General features: G+C 45.3%; 1 protein-coding gene across 1 annotated transcript in view; it reads right to left on the bottom strand.

Moving 5' to 3' along the window:
- LOC137342492 (collagen alpha-2(IX) chain-like) overlaps positions 1-12,801 on the bottom strand; it is a 126,714-nt gene that overhangs the window by 94,597 nt on the left and 19,316 nt on the right. The window contains exons 6-10 of the mRNA XM_068006385.1: positions 9,482-9,517; positions 9,299-9,322; positions 6,627-6,680; positions 1,660-1,713; positions 640-687 (exon numbers count right to left, since the gene is read on the bottom strand). Of these exons, the coding sequence (XP_067862486.1) occupies positions 640-687; positions 1,660-1,713; positions 6,627-6,680; positions 9,299-9,322; positions 9,482-9,517 (216 nt within the window). The remainder of the gene's footprint in view (positions 1-639; positions 688-1,659; positions 1,714-6,626; positions 6,681-9,298; positions 9,323-9,481; positions 9,518-12,801) is intronic.

Here is a 12,801-nt window from a genome sequence, read left to right as displayed (position 1 = left end):
CACTTACATATGGAAGTTACAACACGGACACAGGCCATTCTGCCCTCATCAGCCTTTACACTCCACACTCATCACATTTATCCACCTTGTTTCCAAATCCCTTCATCCCCTTATTCTTTAATATCCAATTTAATCTTGAATGTTGCCATAATGTCTGCCTGAACCACTAATCCTGGAAGTGAATTCCACAGCCTCACAACTCTGTGTGAAGAAGTTTCTCCTGCCCTCTGTTCTAAACCTCTTACATTTAATCTTGGATCTATATATCCCTTGTTCTTGATCCCTCAACTACTGGAAAGAGTCTGTTTCTATTTACCCTGCTCCATCCTTTCATTAAACACTTCTATTATATCACCCTGCAATCTGCATTGTTTGAAGAAAAAAAGCCCCAATTTTTCAAGTCTTTCTTCATATTTGTATTTCCTCATTCCAGGCAGCATCCTCATGAATCTGCGTTGTAACTTTGTGAACTTAATGTCACAGCAACTCCATGTGCTCAGGTTGTCCTGGTCTCTGCATTTGCCCACAGTATCAAGCAGCTGATGCCAGTACAATGTAAACCAAATCGTAGTGGAACTGCTTCCAACATATAAACGGGGTATGATGCAACACTTGAACGTTGAATGGGGCCATTCTTACCAGGAGGTCCGCACTCCCTTCTGCACCGTGCAGGTTACCAGGCTGCCCCTGTACAAACAGAGCACACAACAGTCACCATCAATCCACTCAGACAGTAATTGGATTCACGTCCTATCAGGCTGAAAGGTTAGTAGTTGTTTGGGATTAGATTCCAACCCGTCACTCACTCCTGGGTATCTGTTATTCTATGTATCAACCACCTGAACCCCTCAATTAGATCCCAGCCTGTTACTCACTCCCAGGTATCTGTTATTCTATGTGTAAACCACCCGAACCCCTCAATTAGATTCCAGCCTGTAAATCACTCCCGAGTATCTGTTATTCGATATAAAAACCTCCCCCCAAACCCCTCGATTAGATTCCAGCCTGTAAATCACTCCCGGGTATCTGTTATTCTATATATAAACCCCGCCAAACCCCTGGATTAGATTCCAGCCTGTAAATCACTCTTGGGTATCTGTTATTCTATATATAAACCCCCCCGAACCCCTCGATTAGATTCCAGCCTGGAACTCACTCCCGGGTATCTGTTATTCTATATATAAACCTCCCCCCAAACCCCTCGATTAGATTCCAGCCTGTAAATCACTCCCGGGTATCTGTTATTCTATATATAAACCCCCCCCGAACCCCTCGATTAGATTCCAGTCTGTAACTCACTCTCGGGTATCTGTTATTCTATATATAAACCCCCTGAACCCCTCGATTAGACTCCAGCCTGGAACTCACTCCCGGGTACCCATTATTCTATAAATAAACCATGTGAATTCTTTAATTATATTCTAGCCTGTGATTCAATCTTGGTTATTGTTTATTCTGCCTGTTAACTTGTCAGTAAGCTAAACAACTGAGTAAGGTAATTCTGTACAGTACAGTAGATCTCAAAGCCACATATTCTACAACAGGGCAGCAGTAGGAGAGTTTGCTGATGGTCCTCAATTATCTTCATATTAGAAAATAAACCGTTAGGCTCACAAAATAAAAGATGATTTGTAAAGATAGTTATTTCGAATGACGTACCTGTTGACCTGGTGGTCCCGGCCGGCCCATTGGTCCAATCTGTCCCGTTGCACCCTTAAAAATAATAAATGAATTGTAGCTCAGCAACATAACTAGGCCTTAACTGTAAAAAACAGTGAGTTCAGTAACAGAGTGATGTGAAATGTGGACAAGTGTCGAGGTTGAGAAAGAATAGCAAAGTGTAGGATGTTCAAGATGTAAGTGGGAACAGTAAGAACAGTAAGGAAGGGTAGGAGATCAGAGTGCAGGGAAGAGTAAGGCAAAAAAGGTGAGGCCATAAAAAAAAGGCAAACTGAATCCTCGGCTTTGTATCTAAAGACATAGGGCCAGAAATCGGTCCTGAAATAACGGAGGAGCCCAACAGCGCCCTCAGTTTTTGGTGGCGAATTGAAGGACCAAGTTCTCGCGTTTGCACATGCTCAGTGAAACGTGGAAATCTGGAACTCACTCCCAGTGATTCCCCGGAGATATGACAGCTTCGGATTAAAGGGCCATCGCACGCTGCAATCAGAAAAATCATTGAAAAATCGCCAACCTGCTTAATCTGCCCAGCCTGAAAGTAACTAATTACTCCCCAAACAGGTACACTTAAAAATACCAGGTCTAAACTAAGTTTTAACAGCGTGGTAAGTCTTAATGACTGAAAAATGTGGAGTCTCATATTAATCCTTATTTTAAATAGTTTTCGGTCATTAAAAAAAAATTTAATATTAAAAATTAAACTTTTTTCTACTTTTCCCTTCTGCTTCTTTAATTTAATTCAATTATTTCTTTGGCTTTTTATAAAAAAATTATAATTTTTATTTACAATGACACCCAGAACACTAACTTTAAATGAATGAAGTCTGCTCGCCTACTTGAGCAATGCAGCCTGAATCTGTGGGCGGGTCTTCTCTTCCTGACAGATTTTGTGGGCGTGTCTTCTCCTTACAGATGTTTCCAGCCGTGCAGCAACTCACGCTGCTCACAGGCCGGGTTGATAGCTCACAATTTTCTTAAAGTTCAAATTCAAGCAATTTGACGCCTCAGAGCCCGCAGTAAGTATTTTTGTTAATTTAATTCGCAGGAGCTGTGGTGAGCGTTACCTCACAGCTCGGAGCGATTTCTGGCCCAATATACCAAAGCAAGGAAGTAATGCTGAATTTGTACAAGACTTTAGTTCAGCCTCAGTTGGAATATAGTGTAGAGTTTTGGGTACCCCATTATAGGAATGAGATTAACTGTGGAAAAGTGCACCATAGATTCACTGGGATGTTATCAAGGTTGAGGGGGTCACAGTTATGGAGAGAAATGTGAGAAGTTAGTGCTTGTTTTATCTAGAGCTGAGGAACAAGAGCTGACTGATAGCCTTTCATAATCTTGAAAGCCTCTCTGAGGAGGTCGGAATGAGCCTTGGCTCAATGGTAGCAATTTCACCTCCGAGTCAGGAAGGTTATCTGTTCGAGCCCCACTCCAGACAGCCCAGCGAGGGGAGATGAAAGTTCAGGTCTCTGAACACTGGGTGGGCATACAGTAAGATGCCTGTGTCCGCTGGGAGTGGAGTGGAGTGACCCTCCCCTCGTAACCCCGGTGAGCAGGAGAGCAGAGCTCTGGCCTCTCATTACTGGATTGACGTCCAGCGGGGTACTTGCATCAGATGGAAGTGGAGTAGCGACCACTCCCCCATCACATCTAACTGGTTCTCCTGGTCGGGAGATGTATCAGTGTAATGAGCTGCCCATGTGAAAGGGCCTTTGTTAAGGAAACAACCCAAAGCATAATCTGCTGGATATAAAGCAGTGGAAGAAATAGGCTGTCTTGTGGATTAGACTGGGTGGGATATTAAAGGGAATGGGAAGTGAACAGAAAAGTGGGATTAGACTAGATGGGATATTAAAAGGTTTGGGGAGCGGCACAGGCTCGATGGGCTGTATGGCCTGTGACTGTACTGGAACTTTCTATATTCTATAGAACAGACGAGGAAAGGATAGAAGAAATGTAGTGTAGGGAAGGATAAGGTAGGATAGAATTGTGTCGTAACGGTAGCATAGAAGAGCATGCAGTGGTACGATTACAAGGGTATAGTGCAGGGAAGGATAGAACAAAGTTTTGTACATAGGAACATAGGAACAGTGCCTGCTCCGCCATTTGATAAGATCATGGCTGATCTGTGATCTAGCTCCATATACCTGCCTTTGGCCTATATCCCTTAATACCTTTGGTTGCCAAAAATCTCAGATTTAAATTTAGCAATTGAGCTAGTATCAATTGCCGTTTGCGGAAGAGAGTTCCAAACTTCTACCAGAGATAGAATAGATTATATGGTAGGGAGAGGGTAGAAGTGTACATTAGGAAAAGGTAAATTACTGGATAGAGATGGGCTGAGGTGTACAGAAGGAAAAAGTGGAACATTGGTCTGTTGAGGGTACAAAACATATGTAGGGCCGGGTAGAATAGTGTATTGGAGGTTACTGCAGTAAAGGTTAGTGAAAGGGTAGAGTGTAGGGAAGAAGGGCAGCACAATGAAGGATAGAGAAGGGTACAGGAGTGGGTTGGGGACAGGTAGAAAAGGGTACAAGTGTGGGGTAGGGAGAGGTAGGGAAGGGTACTCGATGGGTCAAATGGCCTGTTTTTATACTATAACATTCCAGGGAGAGCAGACAATATACGATAGTGATGAGTTTAAGTTCAGGTGGGGAGCAGTAGGACAGTGAAGGATACAAGACTTTCATATAGGGAAGGGTAAGAGTTGCTGTAGGGAAGGAGAGGAGACTGTTGTGTAGAGAAGGGTTTGAAGAATGTAGGGAGGGAAGAGAAGACTAGGTCTGGGTAGATTCTAGAAGGGTAGGACATAATACTTTGGGATACAGTAAACGGGTAGAGTCATGACATGAGGTGAGTGTAACAGGCTTGGGAGGAACAGGTGACTTTGGACCTATGGTTCCCAAAACTCTCCACCACTGGGGTTTTCCTCACCTCATGTCCGGGTCTGTTGTAGACTCATTGATAGAGATTGATTGCTATGATTAGTCAACAACTCCATTATCGTTGTATCATGGGACTACCAGGATGGTAGAAGGTGAACGAGGTGGATCATGGTCTTTTTTCGCCTAGCAATTCCTATGTTCCTATGACAGTATTGAATAGAGAAGGGAGTAAGTATAGAATTGCATAGAGAAAGATAAAAGCAGCATTAGCACAGAAAGGTAATCATATTCATATGGAGAAGGGTAAAATCACGCCGTGCAAGGAAAGGCATTGGATAGCGAAGAGTAAAACTGTATCGGGAGATAACAATAGAATAATGGGAAGGGCAGCACAATGCTGAGAGAGGAGTGGTATAGCAGTGAAGGGTAGGGCAGTTTAAAACTGTTCAATATACAGAAGGGAAGAAAAATGTTGGATGGGGAGGAAGTAGAGGTTGTCTCGGGTAGTCAGGGTTGGGTCTGGAACCAGTAAGGTAGGAGCTTGTTTTACAAAGATTAATGAATTGATGATAAATTGTAACATTTTGAAAAACAGTTTTTACTTTTTATACCATAGTGCGATTCAAGAGTTCCAAACTAGGAGTCTCTTCAGACTCCTGATATCTGACTGTCACAAGTCCAAAGCTGGGCTTGCTGTCAAAATGGAGAAACTGTCTTGATGTGCATTTTATGAAATATTGAACAGATCTTTCTGGATACATTGCTGATCCAACATGTCTTTTGGGACCAGGATTCTCCACCTCACCAGCTCTAAATCTCCCCGATGCCACAGAGGAACCAGATACTTCCCACAGGACAGGAGAGAGAAAGCTGGAGCCTGAACTACCCTGGGTCATTCTTGTGGATTTTCTTATAGCTGACTCTAGACCAGCATTGGCAAAGATCTGGGAACAGTGGAGCACAAAGGGTAAGGGGTACATCTTACGATTGGGTACCACCAGCGCAGAGAATCATAGAAATTTATGGCACAGAAGGAGTGTCTGTGCTGGCCGAAAAAGAGCTATCCAGCCCAATCCCACTTTCCAGCAATTGATCCATAGCTCTGTAGGTTAAGGAACTTCAGGTGCACATCCAAGTACTTTTTAAATGAGTTGAGGGTTTCTGCCTCTACCACCCTCTCAGGCAGTGAGTTCCAGACCCCCATCACCCTCTGGGTGAAAACATTTCTCCTCAACTCCCCTCTAATCCTTCTACCAATTACTTTAAATCTATGCCCCCTGGTTATTGACCTCTCCGCTAAGGGTAATAAGTCCTTCCTATCCACTCTATCTAAGTCCCTCATAATTTTATATGCCTCAATTAAATCACCCCTCAACCTCCTCTGTTCCAAAGAAAACAACCCCAGCCTATCCAATCTTTCCTCAGAGCTAAAATTCACCAGTCCTGGCAACATCCTTATAAATCTCCTCTGCACCCTCTCTAGTGTAATCACATCTTTCCTGTAATGTGGTGACCAGAACTGTACACATTACTCAAGCTGTGGCCTAACCAGTGTTTTATACAGTTCTAGCATAACCTCCCTGCTCTTATATTCTATACCTCGGCTAATAAAGGAAAGTATTCCGTACACCTTTTTAACCACCTTATTTATCTGTCCTGCCACCTTAAGGGATCTGTGGACATGCATTCCAAGGTCTGTTCCCTCTGTTTTGCACAACGGGAGCACATTATTGGGAATTTGTGGCCTGCACAATCTTCCCTCCGTTAATTTTAATGGATGGAAAACTGTGTTGTCAGAACTCAGACAACTGACCTCCTTACCTGAATTCCCATCATGTGTTCCTGCTGTGCAAAGCTTCTAAATCACCTTCTGAAGGACAATAAATGCCAGCCTTGCCAGCGACACCCACATCCCAAGTGTGAATAAAACATATAATGCAGCTCCTGTGTACAGTACATTAATATTTCTAGATGCCACTTGTGGCAATGAGACTTTGAATTACTATCAGGTTAAAAAGTTAAAGGAAGCAGAATAATGCTTCTTATTTAATTGTCACTTACTTTAGCTCCTGGACGCCCAATTTCTCCAGGAAGGCCAATCGGACCAACAGGACCCTTAAGACAAGACAAGGTTAGACAAGGTTAGATAGATAGCCACTTATCACAGGCCAATCCTGTCCAGACCCAAGAACCACAGGAGCATACCTTCCAACAGGAACACTCGGAGATTGATCAGAGGGGAACCTGCACGGTCCCCGTTATATCACAGGCCAATCGTCCTGCCCCTTCCACCAGGCTGGCAGAGATTGGCTATAAATAGGACTCCCAGAGGTCTTCAGCCCCTCAAAGCCAATTTAAGCAGCAGGAGAATGTAGATTCTGCGACAAGTCTGTCCAGAAGTTGGGGACAGTTCAATCTCCATGCAAAGAAATATTTTTGAAGTACGGGATTTCCATGGGCTGTTTAATTGTTTGCAGCCATTTCAAACCTAGTCTCATCGGATTTTTCAACCGAGCCAGGTGAGACACAGCTTAGTAAGTAGGATATAATTAATTGGATAAAATTCTAACCGGACTAGACAGACTAGATGCAGGGAGGATGTTCCCGATGGCTGGGGAGTCCAGAACCAGGGGTCACAGTCTCAGGATACGGGGTATGCCATTTAGAACCGAGATGAGGAGAAATTTCTTCACTCAGAGGGTGGTGAACCTGTGGAATTCTCTACCACAGAAGGCAGTGGAGGCCAAGTCATTAGATGTATTCAAGAAGGAGATAGATATATTTCTTAATGCTAAAGGGATCAAGGGATATGGGTAAAAAGCGGGAACAGGATACTGAGTTAGACGATCGGCCATGATCATTTTGAATGGCGGAGCAAGCCCAAAGGGCCGAATGGCCTACTCTTGCTCCTATTTTCTAATCAATACTTTGTATACCAACACCTCAGGCTCTGAAACAAAATGGTTACAGAGAACACAATTCTTCTAACTTCCTTTGATTTGCAGCTCATTAATCCTAAAGTATTTCACATCTTGCATGAGAAAAAAAGAAAGACGCACATTTATATATCGCCATTCACATCCTCAGGATGTCCCAAAGTGCTTCGTTGTCCATGAATTGCTTTTGAAGTGTAGTCACTGTTTTTCCCCACATTACAACAGTGGCTACACTTCAAAAGTATTGCATTGGCTGTGAAGCACTTTGGGACATCCTGAGGTCGTGAAAGGTGCTAGAAATATAAGTTCTTTCTTTTAATTTTGTGGGCAAATGCGACAGAAAATTTGTGCACAGCAAGATCCCACAAACAACAATGAGATGAATCACCAGTTGATTTGTTTTGGTTGCATTTGTTGAGGGATGAATGTTGGTCAGGACACCAGGGTCTTGGGATCTCTTACATCCACCTGAAATGGCAGACCGGGGCCTCAGTTTAATGTCTTGTCTGAAAGACCGTTTATCTGATAAACTGGACTTTCCAAAGCAATCTAACTAAGGAGCTGATTAATGGGGTCCCGTGTTCCCCATGTATTTCATACCTTGCAGATTTCAGCTACAGATGAAGTGTGAAATGCAGAGGGATTTAGGAGCCTCGTATTCATGAGAATTAGAAAATTGGACATAATTCGGAATCAGAACCCCAGGTATTGGTTTTCGGTCATCAGGTATTGGTATATGAAGTATTTGTATTGGGATGCAAGGTATTGGTGCAGCAGTAATTGGTACACCAAGTATTGGTATTCATCAACCTGGCATCGGTACACAGCATTAATATTGCTACACCAGGCACTGGTACACCAGGAATTGGTACTGGTATACCAGACATTGAAGTATCAGGTATTGGTACTCAAAGCACTGGTACATCTGGTACTGGTATTTGTGTAACAGGAACTGCTACATCAGGCATTAACATTGGGAGGACAGGTATTGGTACGTCCCTGGGCAGTCACCCTGTTATGCATCTTGCTTATATGTAAGGGAAGCACCTGAATCAGTGGTTTGGCATTTAGCAAGTGTCCTGTAACTTGATGGCTGACAAGATCAGTTCACCAGCACCATTCCCCTAAATGACAGGCCAAATAACTGACCTCTTCTCTCAGTGCTGTTCAGTTAGCGGTGCAGAAGTGCATGTGTCCTAATTCCCCCTTCAAATTCTCTCTCTCTCTCTGGGGTCAACTCTCAGTGCCCTCTCCTGGTGTTACTGGGGTGATAACGGACTCAGAATGGGCTCAGTGACCTTTTGAAAGGGGCCATTTTGAAATGGGCCTCCCGCTGGGTGTCCAGGACGCCGCCTGTTTCAGGTGATCAGCCCCTCTTAAAATGGAAATCGGGGGCCTCTGACATAAGATTGCCATTTTAGGTGGGCACTGGTCAGAGTCTGCATCGTGCTCACTCCGATCTGACACTCGGGCGATGGAGCCGAAGAGACCCGGCAATGGTAAACGTGCAATTATTTTTGTCGCACTCCACCGCTCTTTCCACATAGTCCTTTTCGAGTACATCTCCAATTCCCTTTTCAAAGTTATGACTGAATCTGCTTCCTTTCTCTTTCATTGGGCACAAAATGGAATCAGGAGAAAAAACACATTCAAGAGCAAAGTGTCACGAGCTCTCTGCCCACGTAACATGGGTTGGAAAAATAAAACTCAGCACCAACTAAAACAGTTACAGACATCACAAACTATTCATATCCAGCCTGATAGTAATTGAAATTTCGATAAATCTGTTAAACTTACAGGTAGTCCCATGGTTCCAGGCCCCTAAAAATAAACCAGACACAAAAAAAAGTAATCAGCAAGATCGTGACAGAACCTGACCAATGGAGGAACAATTGACAAATTATTTTATAATGAGGTGTTAATACCAGGGTTTGATTTGACAGAGCTGGAGGTGGTGTGATGATTGGGGGTTATACTCACCGGGGGTCCAGGACGTCCAGGTAAGCCCACCTGACCCTGGAAAAGAAAAGAAAATATTTAATGATTATATAAACTCAGTTAGAGTGCAGAGTGAGGAGAGGAGGCTTCTCCTCCCTGTGCTGAAATCAACACTCACTGGAGTAGATCTTGACTTTGTGCGATAGTGTAGCGAGCCAGCAGCCTGTTTTACATCTCTGCCCATTTTTATCTCCATTGAAGTCAACGGAAGTGATAATTGGGAGAGATGTAGAACGGGCTGCTGACTCGCTATCTCCGTTTTACACCGTCGCGCAAAGTCAAGATCTACCCAATTGCGCCTTCTCCAACGCTGATAGATCCTCTCCCAGGATCTGAAAACTGGTGCACTTCTACCCCCCTCAGTCTTCCCATCTCCGTGGGATCTGTACAGGGGGGGGGGGTCTCACAGTGAGACCAGTACCTGTAACAGGGGGGGGGGGTCTCACAGTGAGACAGTACCTGTAACATGAGGAGGGGGTCTCACAGTGAGACCAGTATCTGTAACATGGAGAGGGGGTCTCACAGTGAGACCAGTACCTGTAACATGGGGAGGGGGTCTCACAGTGAGACCAGTACCTGTAACATGGAGAGGGGGTCTCACAGTGAGACCTGTACCTGTAACAGGGGAGGGGGTCTCACAGTGAGACAGTACCTGTAACATGGAGAGGGGGTCTCACAGTGAGACCAGTACCTGTAACATGGGGAGGGGGGTCTCACAGTGAGACAGTACCTGTAACATGAGGAGGGGGTCTCACAGTGAGACCTGTACCTGTAACAGGGGAGGGGGTCTCACAGTGAGACAGTACCTGTAACATGAGGAGGGGGTCTCACAGTGAGACCAGTACCTGTAACATGGGGAGGGGGGTCTCACAGTGAGACCTGTACCTGTAACATGAGGAGGGGGTCTCACAGTGAGACCAGTACCTGTAACATGGGGAGGAGGGGTCTCACAGTGAGACCTGAACCTGTAACATGGGAAGGGGGGGTCTCACAGTGAGACAGTACCTGTAACATGAGGAGGGGGTCTCACAGTGAGACCTGTACCTGTAACATGGGGAGGAGGTCTCACAGTGAGACCTGAACCTGTAACATGGGGAGGAGGGGTCTCACAGTGAGACCTGAACCTGTAACATGGGAAGGGGGGGTCTCACAGTGAGACAGTACCTGTAACATGAGGAGGGGGTCTCACAGTGAGACCAGTACCTGTAACATGGGGAGGAGGGGTCTCACAGTGAGACCAGTACCTGTAACATGGGGAGGGGGTCTCACACTGAGACCTGTACCTGTAACATGGGGAGGGGGGTCTCACAGTGAGACCTGAACCTGTAACATGCGGAGGAGGGGTCTCACAGTGAGACCTGTACCTGCAATCAGTGTGGGTTTTAGAACAATGAGGGGGTGACAGTAAAGTGAGTGCCTGTGTTGCGGGTGGGAGACGGGGGGTGGGGAGACGGTGGGTGGGGAGACGGCGGGTGGGGAGACGGCGGGTGGGAGACGACGGGTGGGGAGACGGTGGGTGGGGAGACGGCGGGTGGGGAGACGGCGGGTGGGAGACGGCGGGTGGGAGACGACGGGTGGGGAGACGGCGGGTGGGAGACGGCAGGTGGGGAGACGGCGGGTGGGAGACGGCGGGTGGGGAGACGGCGGGTGGGAAATGGCGGGTGGGAGACGGCGGGTGGGGAGACGGCGGGTGGGAGACAGCGGGTGGGGAGACAGCGGGTGGGAGACGGAGTGATTGGGGCCCTGGGGAAGAATAAATTGACCAGAAGACTGTGTAATATGTCTTGTTTTCAACACATGGAAGCAGAAGGGGAGGGGGAGTGGGATGTGGTCTGATATTTGGAGTTTCAGAGGGACAGAAGAGAAAAGTTCAGAGGAACAATAACAGTCGGTGATGGTGGGCCATGAGAATGGAAGTTCAGTTTCTCTCACTGAGAACCTGTTGAATTGGATGCATGGAGTCAACCTTTCATAGATGAGATGTGGATTAGAGAGGGGCACACTCGTCCTCACCACATCCCCCACTCCAGTGAATGCAATCCAGCCATTACACAGTTAATACAGAGGTCAATGCACCAACATGTTAAGAAAGATTCAGTATTTGCTCCCTGCTGGCGCTGCTAATCCGTTTGTTATTAATTAGTCAGTCATAGAAAAAGCCTCAAATTACACCCTGTAATAATCCTGGGATCACAGCTGTGATGCACTCTGGGGCATCGAACTGTCAGATTAATTTGTCACAGAAATTCAGCTCTTCCCAAGGACTTTTTCCATTAATTGGCACTTTCATCTCTTGTTCCTTAAGCAGTAATTTTATATGACAGATAAAGACTTTAAATATAACTACTGTCCCTCTATAAAGGCTACTTTGTTGAGAAGGGAATGTTGCTGGATATATATTTAGTTGTGTATATTTATATATCCGGGAACACCAAATATCAGAGCCAGAACGTCTGCAGTCAGTTCACTGACCTCTGTATGAACTCACCCAGTGTTTACTCAATAACAAGTAGACTTTGTAGTTTTTAAGGGGCATGCCAAGTTACACAGAGCTGCATTTTAGCAGCAGAGTAAGACCATCAGTCACATGGTATGAAGCAGCTTCATCATATGACTCACCATCAGTCGCACCAGGGGAGACCCACCATTATAAATATTTGGACAGAAAGGACAGTTTAAATGTTTCCTTTGGGGTAAATGTGACTTTGAGCGATAGTGTAAAACTGCGATCTGAGATCAGCTGCCCATTATACATCTCTGCCCATTTTCATTGGAGATATTTGACTGTTTTAGTGATGTTGATTGAGAGATAAATATTGGCCAGGACACTGGGGAGAACTCCCCCACTCTTCTTCAAATAGAGCTATGGGATCTTTCACATCCACCTGAGAGGGCAGATGGAGCCTTGGTTTAACATCTCAGCTGAGAGACAGGCACCTCCAACACTGTAGCACTCCCCCTATACTGCACTGGAGTATCACCCAAGATTATAGGCTTAGTCTCTGCAGTGGGGCTTGAACCCATGACCTTCATGAGTGAGAGGCGAGAGTGCTACCAGTGAGCCACAGCTGCCACCTCAAAGAGGAACTGATAGAATAGATGGAAAGACAAACGGAGGAACAGCACAGCAAGCATTAGTGAAATATTGACACTTATTTGGATTTAGAATTTGATTTTTACTGTTTAGTTTATTAGTTAAGGATTAATAAATCTATTCCTGTGTTTGAATACATTTATTCCTGTAATATTAGTGTTGGTCCTAGTGTCACAGTGTGACAGGTGATGATCCCGGGAGGCAGGAG

Source organism: Heptranchias perlo, chromosome 26 (genome assembly GCF_035084215.1).
Source record: "Heptranchias perlo isolate sHepPer1 chromosome 26, sHepPer1.hap1, whole genome shotgun sequence".
Lineage (NCBI taxonomy): Eukaryota > Metazoa > Chordata > Chondrichthyes > Hexanchiformes > Hexanchidae > Heptranchias > Heptranchias perlo.
Note: the sequence above shows the minus strand (reverse complement) of the source record. Positions and strands in the feature narration are given on the sequence as shown.